The sequence below is a fragment of the Cheilinus undulatus genome, linkage group 14 (genome assembly GCF_018320785.1).
Source record: "Cheilinus undulatus linkage group 14, ASM1832078v1, whole genome shotgun sequence".
NCBI classification, from domain to species: Eukaryota; Metazoa; Chordata; class Actinopteri; order Labriformes; family Labridae; genus Cheilinus; species Cheilinus undulatus.
In genome coordinates this window covers 32,517,641-32,538,076 of record NC_054878.1, presented here as the reverse complement: position 1 = coordinate 32,538,076, position 20,436 = coordinate 32,517,641, and the positions used below count along the sequence as shown (strand labels likewise).

Genomic DNA, 20,436 nt, shown 5'->3' with positions numbered 1-20,436 from the left:
AAAGCTTAGTTTTTATTCAGTTTCAGTTAACTAAAATGATTTTTGAATTTAAGTAATTTAGTTAGTTTTAGTTAACTATAATAACCTTGATTCAGGGCTACATATACATTGTGTTGATAATGGTTTAATCTGCAGTTTGTACCCTTCTTTCACCCTTCAGTGAAAGACAAAGGTCACAGGTTACTCACACTGTTAAGACAAGAATTTCTCTCATTCTCCTCCAGACACTTGCCACCTCTTCAATTCAAAACATTTAAATCTGATCCCCTGCATGTTTCTTTTAAACTCATTTTAGTAAAAGTGAGGAACACAAGGAGCATGATTATTTTATTTGTCAGTTCTCTGACATTTTTCTTGTAGTTACAGCTTTACCTCTTCACCCTTGGTCATGTGACTTTATAAATTCAATCTTTTTCTCCCTTTCACACAGAAACCAACAGACTGGTTCAGTGGTGTGTCGGTGGAAGTATCAGATTAGAGAGCAGCATAAGTCATCAGAGAAAGATCATTTTCACTTTTGCCTTCTTACTATTGAACGATGGCTCAATACTCACTGGGCGAATCGAAGCTGTAGCATCATCATAGCTTCCTCTCCTCATTGCTGTGATTCCATAACCAGGAACGTCCATGCTCAAGCCCTCACTCTCCTGCCGTCCAAACTCCTCTCTGCAAGTGGATGAAAAGCACTTTGCGTCCTAGTTTGAGGTTCATAAAAGAGCACAGGGAGTGGCTGCAGAATGACGTCTCCTGTCCTGCTAAACAGCCCCCTTTCTGAGCCGTGCTAATGAGAGGGAAAACAATGGAGGCCCGTCTGGCACACAAACTGCACAGAGTTCTTTGTGCCTGACCTGGGCCTGCAGTGCCGCTCTGATCTCCCCCCTTTCCCGAAGTATGCCCTCCCATCTCTACAACCTGGAATATTCTGCTCCAGTGGGGCAGCTTCCTCCCTTAATGAGATCGCAGTATGTCCCATCAGGCCCCGGCACTGTGTCCTCATTTCAGGCTAACGAGGGTGAGATGCCGTGACAGCCTGTACCCCTATGAAAAACAATGGCTCACATTTTCCCCCGGGCCTCCTGTACATACATGTACAGAGAGAACGACTGTCATATTTAAGTTTAGAAAGACATAAACATGGTAAAACAAAACAGACAAAAAACCCTAACAAATACAATTTCCATTCTTTATCCAGGCCCGTTCATGGAAACAAGAAAATCTGTGATTTTGGCATCCATTTTAGTCGTAACGGCGCATTAATATATGAATATATCTGGTCTATAACAGTTTATACGAGATAATTTCAAAGTTGCGAGCTGTATCATGAGAATGTGTCATATTAAAAGCAAACCAAAGGTTTAACTAGTGTTGAAATCAAACTACTGTAGATAAAGTAAGAAATCTTTGGTGTGTTCATCTCATTTTAAAATAGGTTGCATGCAGCCCAAAGTTTTACACTTTCAACAACCACCAGGTGAGCTTTTCACAGGTTACCTAAAGTGAGAAATAGATGAATAACTACATATAATATAGAGAATCCACTAATCTAAAGCTTCATATTCACAAAACTAACAATAATTCCGTTTCACATCTGTCATGAATAAACCAGGCTGATGTGTGCCTTCAGCTTCTGATTTGTGTACTTAAAATCAGGTCCAGATAGACATCCGGAAACTTGATTTGTGTGGCCACATATCAATATCCACAGGCTAGAAAACAGTATGGATCTCTGTTGAGTCCAAATATCCTAGATTTTGGCATATATTATTCTGTTTTTCTTCTGTTTTTGCCAAGTCCTCACAGAGCAGACGTCTGTGTTGTGTTTTGCAGGTGAGCACTCGTGCCATGCCGTACCGAGCTATACCAGACTGCTCGACAGAAACGACCTCAAACTTAGGCTAAGGACGGTCGGGAGACAGTTTATGGTCTCTGCGTAATTCATGGCTTTGTGAATCAGAGGTGCACGCCATCGTTTGGATTTGATGCAGAAATATATCTTAGCCTTTACTATCTTTTGGTATAGAGTGGTAGTTGAATGCTTTCGCATCACACAGGTATGGCTCACCAATTTCCACTGGCTATAATGAGGCTTCAGAAAGTCTTGTATGTCATACCACTACAGCTATTGAGAAGTTAAACACAATCTGTTCCTGTTTGCTAACTATATTCATAGTAGACAGAAGGGCAAAGGTGACAAAGTGAGCACAAGTCCCTGTCTTGCAGGTGACATGTGCTAACAGCCTTCGACCACTGTAGAATCTCACATAATGACACACCTAAGGTGTAACATGTACCCTCTATAACTTTCTTATATAATGGTGGATAACTCTTATGCTACATTTTTCAAGAGATCCTTGTGAAAGTTGTGATTTAACTATTCATGTTCTCTTTGAAAATAAAAAAAATATATTATCAATTATAACTATCAGACAAAAGCTCAACGGTGGGTACCTCTTCAATGGGGTAGTCAAGGCAGGATGGGTTTATTTATATTAAACCGTTCAAACACAGACTAGTTGAATGCTTTACACAGATGATGTCTTATTTTCTTTTTTTTTCTCTAAGACTTGATGCCAAGTGTAGGCAAAACAGAAAACAAAAAGGAGGAACAAATGCAAAACACAAGAAAACCTAAAAACAAAAGAAAAAAATCCAATGGCAAAAATGTCTACAGTCCATCAAACAGGAAAATTCTGTGGACACAGGAAAAATCCAAGGAACAACAGAGGCTGAGACATAAAACCTTACTGACACAGAAGGGCAGGAGCACACAGATTTTTCTGAACTTTTTTTTTCCTGTGATTGTATTTAAAAAGTTTAATTTCCGTGATTCCTAGATTCATCTCATAAAAAGTGAAATATTTCAAGACTTAGGCAACTTGTTTTCAACTCGATTGCAGCTTACAGCTCATGAAAATCAAAAATCCACCATCTCAAAATGCTAGAATATAAAAAAAAACAGTCAAAATAAACATTTATAATAAAGAAATGTCTGCAATCTTGTAAAAGCTGTTGATTTATGCACTCTGCACTTGGGTGGGGCTTCTTTTACATATATTACTGCATCAATGTGATGTAGCATGGAGCCAATCAGTCTGTGGCACTGCTGAGATGAAGTTTTGACTCCACTGTGGGCAGTCACGAAGTCCTGCTGGAAGAGGATATCATTATCTCTGTAGAGCTCCTCAGCAGATGGAAGCATGAGGTGCTCTGAAATCTCCTAGTGCAGTATATTAATTATCAATTTATTTGTAAAGGGACCATGTACAATAATGAACATAAATGTTGCCATGTGATGCATTGTACCAGAGTTAGCTTAAAGCTAATTTACATCTGCAGTCCCTTGGTAGGTCACATTAAAACATAAGTTATAAAACATCTCAAAGAAATCAATGAAACAAAACTACCTCAAAGCTGCAAAGCTGTAGATCATCCACACAGGCACACACCCTCACATTCACATACACACAGGCACATTCACACAGATTTGAAGCAATGGTATAAAATCAGTGGTTACAGAGTTGAGTGTCTTTTAGTAGATTTTACTACCTGGCGAAATGGTCATGTTACTGATGCTGCATTGCTTTCACACTCACGTTTGAAGTATTTACACACCGCTGACATGTTAAACACAGAGATGCTAATGTTGCTACTGCTGCTTTGTGATACTGGTGCGTTTATGGCCCGTCGTATGTATTGGTTCTGATCCGATACATATGATCAGGATCAGGACAGCCCTGTTTGAAAGCCTACCTATCCTAACGTATCGTGCTGTATCATTTTTAATTGTATTTCACATTGCTTCTACTCTCATGTTATAGTAACATATTGTATCTTGTCGTATTGTATCATGTCATTCAGGTTTTTTAGGCTGATGTTGATTCTCATGGTAAAAAAAAAACTTGAACGTTCAAATTAATTGATTGATAATATATCGATTTATGCAGCAGGAAGATTAACACCACACAGAATTTCTTCTCTCACCTCTAACTGACCATCAGCTGATTTCCAAACCTACTAGTTTGTCTGATAATGATGTGCTTTATGTAATTTAAAGGCAAAAGCAGAAGTTTGGGTTTTGCTATATTTCTCTGCAAGAATGAGGTCTCAGCCTGAACTATTTTTTTCTGTCTTATTCTGGCATTTAGATGTTGGGGATGTGCCACTGAAGTGCCGCTTTGCCTGTGGCAAAACAAACGCTAAATGCGCGAGGCTGGCAAAATTGTGGGTGATCTTTCATCTGTATCTCATCAGTGCAAACTCTTCAGAGGGTTAGTTGCAAAAGAGGAGCTATTTGCGGTTGCAATTCTCAAGCTACAATCTGCGCTGCATTGCATTGCTGCATGCATTCTTTATATGAATCCGACAAGTCCAGATAAAGAGAAGGAGGCATGGGTAGAGCAACGTAGCTTAAGGATGTTAAAACGTCTCTAAGGTTCTCAATAAAAATGGCTCCTTTAACTTAACTCTCAATCTCATCAGTGTTAGTTGTGTGAATGTTTATCCTTAATCTTTAAGTAAAAAAGTCATTATTAGAGTAAGATTATTCAGAGAGCAGCATCAAATGGGACTTAACAATAACACTGTTCATCTTTGATGCTGCCTGACTGTACCACATGGAGAGCTTTAACAGTGACAGCAGCTGGGAAATATTCACTGACCTACTCATTTGTATAAATGAAGCTGTTCAATCTCTTACTGATCATCAATAAATAGAATGAAGCTAATTCTGCTCTTAGGGGGAATTTTATTTCTTTCCATTAATCACCAGAGAATGAGGCTGTGGGCTGAATAGAAATGTGAAAATCTTTAACTATTGTAACTACTGGACCATGAAAGTCATACAGTTATTAAGAGTGGGGAACAAGGTTTCTTCATTTTGAACCAAACAGAAGCCTTTTTATTAACATTTTTAAAGGATCTTAAGTAATGCACAGTACAGAAATAAATATTTAAAACAGTTTCTTCATAACTTTATAAGTTGCAGCATTAAAAGCCTTATCTCTCATACACAGACGGAAAAAAAACCCTCAAAGAGAACTTTATTATTCTAAGTGAAATGCATTTGTGAACATACTGCTGTCTTGTTCTTTTATATTTCTGTAGAACTCCTAACGTCTTTTACAAAACAGAAATAAACAGCTTCAATGTCACAAAACATCAATACAAAAATACACTTCCAAATTTTATCTTTAATACACAAAGATGGGAAAACACATACAAGGTCAATCGAAACTTGGAGCATTTTCACTTGAGGTGGGATTGTTATATCATGCCTGATAGAGGTGGGAATCTTAAGGCACCTCACGATATGATTCGATTATGATTCATAGGGCTATGATTCTATTCTTAATTGATTATTGATGCATTTTGATGCGCTTCTTACATTTCTGTTGTTCTCACTGTGTCCAACACAATAGAAACATTTGTGTTTAAAAAAAGAGAGATAATTTAAATTTCCACTATCCTCTAATGGGAGATGTGTGTAAACTGGAAAGTTACAATTGCATCTGAAATTACAAACATAAAATATCCTTTTTCACAGATGAACAACTGGTAATCTAAGTCTTGCTCACTCATCCAATCCCTCACATAGTCTGTCCATGTCTTGTGTTCTTGAAAAGCGTCCTTAGGTTCCTTGAAAGGCACTATATAAATCCAAGATATTATTGTTATTATTAGTACCATGCAGCTCAGCGGATATAATGGGGCTGTGCTGAGTAGGGTTGGATATCATTTGGGGTTTTCTTATACGGTGCAAAATCCACACTTTTTATATGGTGTCAGTGCCTAAACAGTGTCTGAATTGATACTTTTGTGAGAAAAAATGTGCTGAAAGTAGGGCTAGGCACTTAATTGCAAATTAGATTAAATCGCAATATGGCCTGCAGCAATTTTCAAATCCCAGATAGTGCAATATTTCTTTAACTTGAAATGTGTCAAAATACCAGTTTGATACATTTTTTTGCAATGGTATGCTCTACACATCATACATACATTTGCTACTTTTCTACTTTTTGTGTATGTGTTTCTTATTCAAAACCAAAATAACAAAGAAATGATCATCCCTTCAATATAGCAATTAGTATGAGGCTTTAATTGTGTTAGCCAAAATTGCAATTCGATTGTTTTTTGAAATTGTTTAGTTTAGCTTATGTTGTGCTGGTTTTAATAAAGGATGATTCATTACTTGTGTTTGTTGCACATCACATTAGATGAGAAACCTACAAATAATTGCATATTATATTGCAGTCCCAATATTGGGGTAAACAATCCCAATTAGATTACTTTTGCACACTGTTCAGCACTAGCTGAAAGTCAGCAGGAGAATAAAAGCTGTCTGGGTATCAAAAGATTTGCAGAAATATCTTTATAAGGTGCCAGTCAAACATGGGATAAGAAACTCACTCACCTACAGTCAATTTAGAGTCTCTAATTAACCTAATAAGCATGTATTTGGTCTGTGGGAGGAAGCTGGAGTACCCTGAGAGAACCCGAGCATGCACAGGGAGAACATGCAAACTCCACACAGACAATGTCTGATCAGGATTCAAACCAGGAAGTAAGAATAATGCGTAGACTTATGTTTTTTGGTTTTGTTAATAAAACAATCAAAAATCTATGTTGATTTTTGACATCACAGTATTTGTTTTTCTTTTATTTGGGTCATGAGGAGCTCAGCATTTATTAGAAACAGATAGGGGGCTCCAAGGAAAAAAAGGCTGGGTACCACTGATTTATATGACGATCACTATTAAAAAATTTCACCTTGTAGATCCTGTTTATAATAATTAAGGGTGGGAGAAAAAAATTAATACTGCATAGTATCGGGATATTTTATCTGGTAATATATTGTTTTGTCCACCAAGTATCGATTGTTTCAAATTAATTGCTAATATGAACTGAAGTCTATGATACTAGAAAAATAAAATCAATTGTTTGGACAATTGTTTGTCCAGTGAGGTTAGCAGAGGGGACAGTCATAGAGCAGGAGAAAGTTACTGAAACAAACATGGCAGCACCAGGGAAAGGACATTAGGAATGCAAGAAGGGCACGAATGAGATGGACATGACACATGAGGTTTGCAAGAAGTGCTACGTGAAAATAAAATAATGCAGAAATACGACAAACATTAGGACAGGCTAATGCTAAATCAGCTAAACAGTTGAAAAAATTGTATAGTTTGCAATATATTGCAATACATGGTATTGCAATTCTCACTGTATTGCAAAATGTTTAAAATTGCAACAATATCGAATCGTGGGGCCACTTGTGATTCCCCCCCTAATAATAATAATAATAATACTGATAATAGTTGGTGCTTGGATTCATAGTTCACCTTTTAAGGGACCTGACTGGATACTTTACAATAAGACAGAAAAAATTAAAGACAGCAAAACATATTTAATGAAGAGTGATAGCGATGTCTGCCAGGGATAGCAGAAATGAACTAATTTCAAAGACTGAATAGTTCAGGCAGGTTTCAGGAGTATTTTTTGAAAATGTCTGAGGATAGCCTATAAGGTTGCACAGTTCTCCCAGGAGAGTTCCAAAAAGTGGGGGCTACCACACTGAAGGCTCTGCCTCTAAAGTCTGCAGGCTGCTGTAAGAGGTGGCGAGCAGACCAGTGTCTAAAGACTGTGAGTGCATGGACAGGGTTTAAGGCCTAGTCCACACATTGGTGTGTATTTTTTAATGTTTAGGTTTTTCTGTGCGTTTTGCCCTTCTGTACCCATGTACCTTTTGGAAAACTCCTTCCAGGGTGATGTTTAGAAACGAAGTGTACAGTACTTAAGTGTGGCAAGGGAAAACAACTGTGCACATACAACACTCTGAAGACACAATCCCTGCCACCAATGCTGGCGGTTTTAGAGGAGACCTGGTTTGGGTTAATGGGACATCTTTGAAAATAAAATGGTTATTGTGAAAGGAACAAAGGAAAACCTTTTGCATGTCAACATCATTGCTATCTCTAAGTAAGCTGCTTCATCTGCACATTGAAGGACTATTTTTTACAGTGCATAACTGTGTTTTTGTGTTTTCAGGTAGACTGTTTTTTAGAATTCAGTGTGTATGGAGGATTATTTTTGTAAAAGGAGGAAACCCTCTTTTTTCAAAAGTACCCCCCCACACATATGGATGAGGCCTGAAGCCAGAGGAGGTCTTTAAGGTACTGAGGGCCATGTAGGTGAGGATGAGCATGTAATAGAGTTCATATAGAGACAGGAAGGGGGTCTTTGACAGACTTTTTACCCAAGAAGGTGGAAACATTCTTGGACGAGGACCCCCAGCAGGTGTACACTTGCCTGCCATGGTAATGGTGACTGCTGCTTGTCGCTCTGCCTCTGCTCTTGCTCTTTGTCCTGATCTTGCTCTGAGTTTTATCCTGAGACAAAGTGGTCATTTTCATGCAGTGTCTCTCCTGGAGCTGAATGTGGATGGGAAAAGGGACTTGTTCGCCCGTTGCCCCAACTTGAACTCCCACACGATTCCCTCCCAGTTTGGGCCACAAAGCAAAGAGCAGGCTGCGGAGCTCTTTTTGAAAAGTTTTGTTGAAGTAGAAGTAGATGAACGGGTTGTAAATGTGAGAGCTTTTGGCAAAGAGGGCAGGGAAGACGAAGCCTTCAGGAGCCATGTACCAGCCCTCCTTGTGGAAAATGAAAAGGAAGGAGACAACGGCGTATGGAGCCCATGCAATCACAAAGCCCAGGCTGATGCAGAAAAACATCTAGAAGAGAACAGATTGCACAAGATTACTACTTTGGGAAAACTGTGCTGTAAAGATAAAAAGGAAATGATAAAAGCCACTTATGATATACACGCAGGACACATGAAGCATGTTTCCAAGGGGACCCTCCTCTCCAGAAATAGGAATGGTAAAAGTCAAGGTTTCCTAGCATGCCATTTCCTACTTTAAAGCAGCAATAAAGACAAGTAATTTAAATAAAATACTTGAAATTTTCAGTTCAACTGTCAAGGCAAGACCGTTAATGAGGTCTCAGCTCTGAAAAGACCTCAAGCAAAGGCCTTGGCTGTATAAAATTCTTGCCTAGACATCATAGCCAGGGGTTGATACTTCATCCCCTAGCAACCATTAATTTGCCCTCTGATCATTATCAATCTTTTCCTACGATATCCCTCAGGCCAACTTAATCAGTCCCTCTTTGAATCTGTGCTTTTCAAAATTTTCAGGTTAATGATTGGAGTCGGGCTGCACGGTGGCAGAGTGGTTAGTGCTGTTGCCTCACAGGAAGAAGGTCACTGGTTCGCTTTTCGGTCAGGGCCTTTCTGTGTGGAGTTTGCATGTTCTCCCCATGCATGCATGGGTTCTCCAGCTTCCTCCCACCACCAAAAACATGTTCCTTAGCTTAACTGGTGACTCTAAAATTGACCGTAGTGTGAGTGTGAGCATACCTGGTTGACTGTCTCTATATGTCAGCCCTGCGATTAACTCACGACCAGTCCAGGGTGTACCCCGACTCTTGCCCAATGACAGCTGGGATAGGCTCCATCAGTTTCATCAGTTTTTTTACACAACAGATAAATTCAGAATTTGGATGTAGTGCTTCGGCACGTCTCTATATGTGGGTGACTTTGTGTGACTGTGTGTGTGCTCAGAAGAGGCGCAGAGGGAGAAAGCGAGAGGTAGAAGCATGTTGTCTTATTAATTAATCCTTGATGATGCTCATCTTGTGGACATATAAAATAATAAAACCCAAAGGTCACAAAACATTAATACTTCAAGTCAGTGCTGAGTGAAGGGTCTTGACTTATCTTCTGTATTCACAAATGGGCCAGCCGTCACTTAGTACCAAGTCTCCACCACGATCACCACCCAACAGAATTTGTGTTGGAGTTTTAGATGATGTTTGCAAGGATCAGGTTGCACTCTGTCCAGTAAAATGTGAAAAGCAAAGCCATTGCAAATTCTGAAAAAATCAATTCCACCACCAAATGTGATGTGCAATTTTCTCTGAAGAAAGAAATGGTTTCAAATTTTATGAATCGATCAAGGCTAAGCTGCCACATGCTGCTGACAAAAGTGAAAACATGGTGCTGAAGATATAATTTTCTTTCTATTTTTGAACCATGTCTTTTATCAAGTCTGCAAGTCTGTTACATAGTTTTTCACAGCTACAGTAATCCTGTTTATTATTATTATTATTATTCAGTTGTTTTAGAACAAATCTGAAACATTTTTTTATTAATTATTTTAAAGGGTAAGTTGTGGGCATGCAAATGAAAAGACAAATTTTTACCACATACCAAACAAGACTGTGAAGCTGATTTATATTTAAATGAGAAATGAAATCACTACAAATGCCCATGGTGATGTGTGTGTGGCATCACAGATCTTTGACAACAGGGGTAGGTGTTTTTTTTTAAGTCAGAAATGTGTCGTGTGGTCTTATGAGTCTGTTATGCTCCCATAATTTTCCTTCAAAGAGGAGTATCTCTGGGTACTTATGGATTGATTAATCTTTCTATTGCCTATCTCTTTGTGATTGACATTTCCCTGGTACAAAATGGTTTGCAATTAGATCTGCAAGTTGAAATAGATTTTCCAGATAAATGTGCATACTTAAAGATTTAAAGCCAGGGGTGTCAAACGCAAGGCCCAGGGTCAAAAATTGGCCCATGGTACAGTTATACCCAGCCGTAAGATTATATCATATTTTTATTAGATCTGGCCCACTGGTATGAGGTTTTCAGATTTTCTCCAGAACAAAAATGTTAACTTAATCTTAATGATTTTAAATCCTTGTTAAGTCATAAAGATGTGTTTTCATTTCATATTTTTAATTTTGCATCTCACAATTTTGACTTTGAATTATGATATTTGATGTATTTTGATCTCATATGTTGCCCTTTTCAATTGATAATTTGGACTTATCTCATATTTTGACCTTTAAAATTCACAGTAAAAATTTAAACTCTTATTTTGCTCCTTTAAACTCATGACTGTCAATTTTATCTCATAAAATGATGTACAAAACTCATGATTTTTATATTGTATCTCATATATTTGACCTTCTAAGCTAATGATTCTGAATTTTATCTCATATTTTGACCTCAAAAACTCTTGATTTGGAATTGTATCACATATAGTTGACCTTTTAAACTCATTATTTTGAATTTATTTCATGTTTTTACCTTTCAAACTCACGATTATGACTTTTAGCTCAGGTTTTGCCCTTTTGAACTAGTGATTTTGAATATTATCTCATATTTTGCCATTCAAAATTCATGATTTTGAATTTTATCTCAAATTTTCCCTTTTAAAGTTCATGATTTCAAATTTGATCTCAAATATTTGCCTTTCCAAAACATTATTTTGACTTTTAATTTCATCTTTTGGCCTTTTAAACCAATAAGTTTAACTTTTGGCTGACTGCCAGGGTTAGCCCTACACATCGGTCTGTATGTGCCTGACTGACTGAGTGCCTTAGTGAGTAACAATACTTTTAGAGCCATAGATGCACAGTTGTGCTATGGGTAGGGTTTACTTGTACTTAAAGCTGTTTAGAACAGCTGCCTCCACTGCGAGGATTACCTGCAGCTTCATCATGGTGCCAGTTTTACTACATACTGGGCTGGATAGCTCAGTGGTTTACACTGCTGACTTTGGTACAGGAGATGGGAGGTCCACTTGGTTACTACAAAATGACTATCCAGTGTGGACACCTGGGAAAGGTCCTTAACACCAGGATCATCTGTCCCAGATGTATGTCGCTTTGGATAAAAGCGTCTGCTACATTACCACTGTAACTATGACAACTGGACCACGGTTCTGTGTGAAAAAGAGAAGAATAAAACAACACTGAAAGCTTTTCATGAGGTGAAAGATGTTTTTGCACTTCTGACGACCTGCTTGGGCATAAGTGTGAGATAATTACGGGGGAAAGGGTTAGTTGTTGTGTGAGAAGTTATGGCAGCTAGTGGAGTAATTAGCTCAGTCTTAGCTACAGCAGCACTTTTGTTAGAACTGGCATTTCTTAATTAAAGCAAGGGCAGAGGGCAACACCTAAAGCTTTTCATGACAGAAAAGGTGTTTTGCTCTCCTTGTGGTCTGCTTTGGCATAAGTTTGGGATTGTTACTGGTGGGGTTAGCCTGTGTAACCGATGGCTGCTGCCGTGATAGCTTAGAGCTTGGATGTAGTTGTAGATAAGAAGCAGTTTAATCCAAACTGGACCATATTTCTTTTTAAAATGAGAGCTGCACCAACAGCTTGTCTTAGCAGAGAAGATGTTTTTGCACATCCCCGAGTGGCCTTGGTATCAGTTTAATTCACAAAGAGCTCTGCCGTGATGGACCAATCAGGTTTTTCACTATGATTGGCCCATCATGAATGTGACAGAACATTTTTCCTATTACCTTTCAAGAATTTTTTGGAAAGTTCTGCCCTTCCAAGACACTTTCCCAAATTAATGGGAATATATATTCATGCAATGGACAACAGTCTATGTGGCTGTTTACTGCTGACAGGGTTTTGTATTTTCAACTTTTGGGATCATTCAATTCTCAACCCCCAGACATAAAGGGCAGTACAATTACACACCGCAAAATGAATCACTCTGCCAGAACACACATTTTAGTCGGCATTTCAACAGGTATCCCAAATAGTTGTGGTCAGCCATATACTAGGCTTTAATCTAGTCTTGTTAACTCAGATTATAAGCTTTTAAGATGATCATTTTTACTTTTTTTTTTTTTTTTTTTATTTTTTTACAATTTTTAACTTTTAACTATGAATGCCTATCAAACTGGGTTAAATATCTGCAGATCTGTTTACCCATTTGCATATCTATTTTAAGTTTTTACACATTAGAAATAAATCTATCCAGTTAATATATCCAAATGTTTTTTTTCTGTTTCTAAGTATATGTCTTAAACCTGCACTATTTTCTTATCTCCGTTAGTTATTGTAAAACATTTGCAGCATTTTTTTCATTGCCACTGCTCCCTCTGTTCATTCTTTCTTTAACTTAAGGAAGGACACTCTTTTGGAGCGTTTATCAGTAAAGATCTACAGAACTCATTTTTTCCTTTGAGTTTAAACTGGAGGACACGACTTGAGTGGCAGGGAACAGAAACTTAATAAATATATAAGAATGAGTGGAGAGGCTGCCAATGCCCCTAGAATATCTACTGAGGATGATAGAATGAGGCAACATTTTCAGACTAAGTTTTTTCCTTTTAACCTTTAAGTAGATTTTTTTACTTGAAATAGCAATGTACAATATCAGGGCCAGAGGAAAGTGTGCCGTACTAATCAAATGATAATTCAAGATATTTGAATGTTCTGATTTATCCTCACCTCTGACCTTAGGAGAAGTTGTATGAAAACCAAATCTTACAGTACTTAGATTGTTAATCCTCAGATGCATCTAAAAAGTCTCGACTCTTGCCCTTGCCCTTGTCCATGTATGAATTAGCAATGTACAAATAAAGATCTAGTAATTGGCTGATTGGTTGTAGCTTGAGGCAATTGAAGTTTAACTCACCCCTTGTCTTATACAAAGGTATAAGAAGCTCTACTCTCCTAAGATCATTAAACCTTGGTTCACTCACCAAAGAGAGTCGTTTCTCCGTGTTCCTCAGGTTGTTGCGGATCCCTTTAGCGGACAGTGAGTTGGAAAAGCGAGACACCTTGTAGAGGATCAGACACTGGGACACCGCAATGAAGAGGACAGGAACCAGTGTAAAACAGACGAAGGAGCAGATGACATAAAAGGCATCCTTGGCTGAGGTATGATAGCCCTTCCAGGCAATGGTGCAGGACAGTCCATAAGGCTCAGGGACGTACTCGCCCCATCCAAACAGCGGGAAGCTGGACCACACCGTGGCAACGAACCAAATGGAACAGCAAGCTATCCGTAGGTTTGTTCCCTCCAGCCACACAGCTGTAAAGACAAATGAAACCTATGTTAATGCAAGCAGTTTAAACAATTTTTGTGCTCAGATTTTGGCAAATTTGCTTACCCATTCTGTTGTCAAAAGTGAGACCAAGACTTGGCTGTAATAGTAGTTGGTAAAAGTAAATAGTAGTGTTAGTAATAGGCTAATTATAGATGCAGAAAGTAGTAAAAAAAAAAAGATGCTGATGAAGGCTATGTTTGACGCTACTTCTAAGAATTTAACACCCTTAGGTCAAAGATACACATGTTGTTAAGTAGGAACATTTGGATTAGAGCCCAACCGATGTATCGGCGGGCCGATACATCAGGCCGATTATAGCGTTTCACAAACCAAATCCATCAACGTCCAGTCCAAGCTGACGAGCACAGAGCTGAAGTTTGTATTGCAAAATCATGTCAAACGGTCAAACGCAGAGGCTTTCTGGGTGAGAAGTAAAACACTTTCAAAAATTTTCGTTTATGCTAGTGTTGTTTCTTGGCCCATTTTTACCTAAAACTCACTACACTACGCACTGCAGAGTGGTGTATCCATCTGCTACACTGTAGAGCCAAGCTTTTCCTTGCCAGAACAACCAGTGAGTTGAAATCCCTAGATGCTCATGCTACTACTATTGCCAGGTACCTTATACAACCCACCCACTCTGTGGTGACGATGGATGGCACCACATACATCATTTGATCTACAGCCAGTAGAATATCTAAAAATAAAAAAATTAAGTCGCTGAATTTGAATACTTTGTGATCAATGATCAATATTTGGACCCTTACTGATCAACAGTACTAAAATACCCATATACAGGTGCATCTCAGAAAATTAGAATATCATTAAGAAGTTCATTTTTATTTTTCATAGTTATTTTATATAATACATAATTGTGACCTGGAAAATGTTTGTACTCAGTGATTGGTTGGAGCTCCTTTTACACAAGTCACTTCATTTATGTGATGTGGCATGGAGCCAATCTGTCCGTAGCACTGCTGAGGGGTTAGGAAGCCCAGGTTGCTCTGAGAGCAGCCTTCAGTTCTTCTGTATTGTTGAATCTGGTGTCTCTCATCTCCTCTCAGTATTTTCCAAGAGATTCTCTGTGGGGTTCAGGTCGGACCAGTTGGCCAGTTAGTCAAACACAGAAATACCATGGTCAGCATACCAGTTTCTGGTAGTTTTGGCTTCACTGTGGGCAGGTGCCAAAACCTGCTGGAAAGAAACTCTATCTCCGTACAGCTTCTCAGCAGATGGATGCATTATATGCTCTAAAATCTCCTGGTAGATGGCTGAATGTGTTGACTCTGGACCGACATCAGCAGATGACATGGCACCCCAAACCATCACTGACTGTAGAAACTGAAAACACTGGACTTCAAGGTGAGATGCTTTTAAAATTTTCTGTGGCACAGGATTGGCCCGACACTAGGAACACAACACATATAGTCCATTTCCTGGACCCCTTGCTTGTGCACCTTTTCTTTCCACACTTTTCCCTTCCAGTTAGCTGTCCATGAATAAGCGTCGACACAGCCTCTGAATAAAGCCTGCCCTTTCATCAGTGACCTTCTGTCGCTTACCCTCCTTGTGGAGGGTGTCACTGATTGTTTTCTGGACACCTATAATGTCTGCAGTCTTCCCCATGATTGCAGTTTGTGTACTGAACCGTAATGAGCACATACAGGCTCACAAAACCTTACTTTTATAGGTTTAACTTTTTGAATTAAATCCAAGCAAAAAAAGAGTTTTTAATGATATTCTTTTTTTTTGGGTTGCACCTGTACGTAGGTCTACATTTTTAAAAAGTGGCCTGAGAATTTCAATACTTTTTAAAATCTTTTTTTCTTCTCCACAACAAGTACAATCTTCTCTGTCAGCAAGAGAGATATAATTCAGAACATAATTGAAGTATCTCTGTGAGAAGGTTTAGTGATCTGTCTCCCTGCATTTGTCCCTCCCAGTAAGACTGGAACAACTTCTTTCGAAGAACGATTATTTGAGCTATTTTAGTTATTATATTTTATATTTTAGTTTGAATCTTGCTCTTCTACTTGATTTCAAAGCTGGACTCATTTCTCTAATTATTAGAGAAATGAGTCCAGCCAACATTCAGCCTGACTGGTCATGAAGAATAAAATAGACATGTGTGTCACACAGCCATTAAGGCTTTATGTGATTATCATGCTTTCCATTTACCTTTTGTGCAGGACCATGTGAAATTATATATATTGAAGCATTGAATATCACGTCAGTCCCTACATTAGACAGGGTGGAGGACTCAAGATAAAAGGGAATGCATTGGCTAACAAGAGCTTTAAATGTATTCCTCTTTCTTTTCTTAGTATTGCTTTTGCATCTGCAGTATATTTAAAAACTCCTGTATTGAACACAAGGGTACTTGTGGATTAAGATATACTGTATTAAATAAAAAAATGCTGAAAAAGATGAAAGGTTATGCTAATGGGTAGATGTTTCTTGGTAAATAGGCCAGAAAAAGGCAATGTCTTGAAGAGTGAAAGCCTTTTATCCACCTTGTCTTTTTCTGCAGTCAACCCTTTGTAATCATCTTTTCAAGAAAATCCTTTCCTACCGTAAACCAAGCTGTAGCAAGTCTTCAGGTAGTGGGTGACACTGATGGCAGTGATGGTGAACATGCCACAAAGGCCGAAAATAAAGCAGCCAAGGCCGTAGTAGACACATGTTACGTTCTCTCCGAGCCACACATGGTTAAAGGAGGAGAGGATGGAGAGCGGGTAGAAACAGATGCAGCAGAGGAAGTCGACCACGGCCAGGTTGACACACAGCAGCTCTGAGCCCACCATCTTCTTCCTCCTGCGGTAGCAAATCACCAGAACCAGCCCATTGCCCAGAACAGAGAGCAGAACTAGAGAGGGGGACAGAAGATATGAGAAGGTATACTGAGCAATGAGCATGAAGATGAATTCATAAAATGTAGCCATCAGGCAACAAGGTCAAATTTAATAACCATCTTTTATCAGATCGCTTCGTATTCAGCACCTTTCAAGCTAAAACTACTGTTCACTGAAAATGAGTTGTCTGTCCTTCATAATCTTTGAAACATAGTATATGACACACAGGAAAGCCTATTTTTTAGAATAATTGAATAAATCATGAGCAACCATTCAACAGTTAATGTAAGTTTTTTGATGTAGTATCCTTCAAAACCAGCTGTTCGAAGATCCTTCTTTGGCTTTGAGAAACAGCTATTCAGTGTGAGTCAATCAGTGCCGTTCCAGGTGTGTGTGCGTGGCTGGTGTGGCAAACCTATATATACTCTGGGGCTCATTGTCTTACTTCAGAGGTATTGAGAGCATATCCTTGTGTTATATCCTGTGAGTTAGAAAGTTAAATGTTGCGTAAGCATTGCAGCTACATTTTCTTGAGTAAATTTTACAAGAGTACTTCAAATTTTATGAGAATAACCAGTGACCCCAGGGTTAAAAGTTGTTGGTGCTGGAAACTGTTTACCAGTCTTTTGTTTATCTTTTTCACACCAGTCAGGGGATCTTTGGGTTTCCTCTGAAGATAGTTTTCTCAGTCTCCCTATAAGTTTGTTCCTTTTCAGCTTCACAGCAGAAGTGGTGTATTTTCCGCTTTTCTAAGTATTATTAAGAATGGAGTTTTTAGGTTTTGGCTTATTATCTTCTGCTTTTGTTTTCCCCTCGTTCCCATTGATCACTTGTGATTTAGTGGTTAACCTTCTTGGATAAGGAAACCCGTTGTCCCACTGCCCCTCCTACCTGACAGTAGTAGTAGTTTAGTGTATTTTTTACACTGTGATTAGTGTCAACCTGACATTTCAGGGCTCTTACCGAGGTGATCATGTCAGTGGACACATTCCTGACTGCAGATGATGAATCCGACAGGCTGACTTCTCCTTCAGACTAACTGCTGTGCAGGTAAAGTAGATGATGGGAGAATTTTTAAGTGTATAACTATTGTTTGGAAAAGTTAAACCACATAAGAGACTCTGCTCGCTGCAGCTCAGCTGCTCTGGCCAGGCAGCAAAAACTTGTCAGACTGCTGTCTATCATTGCTGTCATACTTTAGCACTTTAGATTTGTCTATTTTCCACATTTGACAAACATCGGCAACTGTTGTTGCTGTGTGTCAGATTTTTTGCCAGTGAGGGCTCACAAGGCAACTAGCAGTTGATGCCGATGTTCCATGATGCATTAGTGCAACACTAGCCAAAACGAGCTCAGAAATGTCACCTCACAGGGTATCTGCAGAAATCCAATACTGTGCATCTCTATTAAATAAACAATTCGAAATAAAAAAATGTCTTTATCTAACTGAAGGCGTCTCTTGCCCCCCCCCATGGTTTCTCTCAGCTCCACTTTGGGAGCCACTGTGTTAGTGGACACTTGTGCCAAGTGTTGAGGTAATGCTTCTTAAAATGCAGTGTTCATAACAACAGGATTTACAGTTCAGTTGCAGTTCAACCTTAAGGGTATGAAATGTCTTTACATTTCTAACTGGACTTTTGTGGGACATCCTGTAACACTTGTGTATAAGTTATTACAACTTAAGGCTCTTCCAGTCTTCTAAGTTGAAAACAGCTGATAAAACATTGATCTTCATCAAACCAGTGATTTATTGGGTGTTCTATATTTATTGCAACCCCCCAGTTTTCTTTGATAGTCGCTCAAGCCTTTCTTTAACAACAGCTGGATTGAAACTACTACCTCCATGATAAATAAAATTGCATGTCTCATCATCAGAGCATCTTCAGATATCAGAGCTAAATTAACCAACCTTTACCAGTGATTACTGTTGCCGGGTAAAATCAACATCTCCTGAGGCATCAGGCTGGCTCTCATTAGTCCCTCATAAGTCCTGGCCTAATCATGTAGTCCCCCCATTTGTATGCCTTATTAGAATACATGGGTTGATTAGAAATCTAAATAAGGAGGTTAAGGTTTCTAGGGATAGTAACCAAACCTCCTGATAACAAAAGGTTAAAAGGTTAATGAGCAAGATAAACCACCTTTGAATAGGAAAAGAGGTAAGAAAAACTACTTTTAACTGATTTAAAGGAAAGAACATAAACATGAGAATGTCTGCTTTAAAAGTTCTCGGAGTAGGCTATTGTATCTTTAAAGAAAATTGCTCAATTGTTAGTGTTTTGATACACTTTAAAACCCATGCAAACATTGGAACAGAAAAATACATATAATAAGTAGAGATACTTGAGGAAAAGTGTATTTCCATCGTTTTGAGTTTTTTTTTATTTCTATTCTGCTGAAACTCTAAGGTAAATTATTATTTCTGAAAGTAAAACTTTTTCATGTATTGTTCTGACGTCTTCGAAAGTGTCGAAAGTTTTTTGGGGTTTTTCACGTTGTTTTCCGCTTAATGTACTGACTGGCTGGTCAGTAAAGTCTTATTTATGTTGGCCGAGGAGAGAAAAAAAAATCACGTACCGACAGAGAGGATGGTGAGCCCAACACATATGTCAGCAGCTGGGGTCAACTTGGAGGTGAAGGCAGAGACGCTCCGGTTGAATTCAGAGAAGTTCAGAGGCATTGGTTGGAGCTCTTTCCGATGGTGTCGCGGGATAAATTCCGGTCTCTTCTTAACGGAGCGACACAAGCAGGCGGACGCCTACTTTTATGCTGGTGGGTGTGTCACCATGGTAACTCAAAGCACGAGCCACGTGCTGACGAGGAAGCACAGAGGAGCGGGTGTGAACTGATGCAGAAGCGTGAAGTGAACTCTCAGAGGTAGTCTGAAGATGTTAATGCAGCTCCCGTGGTCGAATACGGAGGCCCAGAGGGGACATCTGTCACTGACAGAGCATCTGATGAGTGCAGTAGAGACCACGGATACTGTAAGGGGAGAAAGAGCCGTTGAATCGCCTGTATAAATATTTCTTATCTTTTTACTCCTAATATTTTATATTCTATCATTGTTTCTGTTACATGTTGTTTCAACAAAACATGACAGTGTCCACATTTTGAAATGATTCAAATAGTATTAACCATTTCTTGTTGAAAAATATGCATTGAAATTAGTTCAAATGAAAATAAAACATGATAATTTGGGGAGATTTATGCTAAAATCAAAATAATCTTTGAAAAACTCTCTAATTGTAAGTGTGCATATGGCTATTCTTGAGTGTGAACAGCTGTGTTATGCATCAACCACTCTTAGGGACAGCGGGGGTCCCAGGCTGAAAAGTTTTGGGACATCTGCTCTATTTGCCTTGATATTAGACAAAACCAGTGCTGGCAAAATGTTTTATTAAGCCCTCCCAGAGGTCAAAATGTGATAAAGTGCCATGTTGGGTACGCTTCCAGTAATAAAAGTGATAGTAAATGCCCTCCAGGGTGTGTTACAATAGCAAAAGTAATGGCTGCCCACAAGCGTCATACAAATCAGAAGTTTTTAACATTATCTCACAAATGTAATACATTTCCAACAAATGTAATAGCAGTTTTCTACTGCAAACATATGAAAGTAATAACTTGGTGAACTGTAAAATCATTTATATTTAGATCACTCTAACTCC

General features: G+C 38.7%; 2 protein-coding genes across 2 annotated transcripts in view; both read right to left on the bottom strand.

Moving 5' to 3' along the window:
* The window catches only part of tagapb (T cell activation RhoGTPase activating protein b), a 36,301-nt gene extending 35,304 nt beyond the window's left edge, over positions 1-997 (bottom strand). The window contains exons 1-2 of the mRNA XM_041804911.1: positions 849-997; positions 530-666 (exon numbers count right to left, since the gene is read on the bottom strand). Of these exons, the coding sequence (XP_041660845.1) occupies positions 530-666; positions 849-997 (286 nt within the window). The remainder of the gene's footprint in view (positions 1-529; positions 667-848) is intronic.
* A 7,213-nt stretch (positions 998-8,210) lies between these two features.
* On the bottom strand, positions 8,211-19,581 carry opn8c (opsin 8, group member c). Its single transcript, XM_041804910.1, has 4 exons — positions 19,349-19,581; positions 16,492-16,785; positions 13,572-13,903; positions 8,211-8,726 (listed from the first exon to the last, which is right to left on the bottom strand). Exons 1-4 carry the CDS (start codon positions 19,449-19,451, stop codon positions 8,211-8,213), a joined length of 1,245 nt encoding a protein of 414 aa, XP_041660844.1. The 5' UTR covers positions 19,452-19,581.
* Positions 19,582-20,436: the final 855 nt, after the last annotated feature.

Bases quoted from the DNA above. Each gene is read 5' to 3' on its own strand.
- opn8c (XM_041804910.1), bottom strand. From the start codon at position 19,451: ATGCCTCTGAACTTCTCTGAATTCAACCGGAGCGTCTCTGCCTTCACC. The intron at 13,904-16,491 runs GTAGGAAAGGAT...TTGTCTTTACAG, and splicing joins TTGCTACAGCTTGGTTTACG to CTGTGTGGCTGGAGGGAACA. The intron at 8,727-13,571 runs GTGAGTGAACCA...GTTCTCTTCTAG, and splicing joins CGGAGAAACGACTCTCTTTG to ATGTTTTTCTGCATCAGCCT.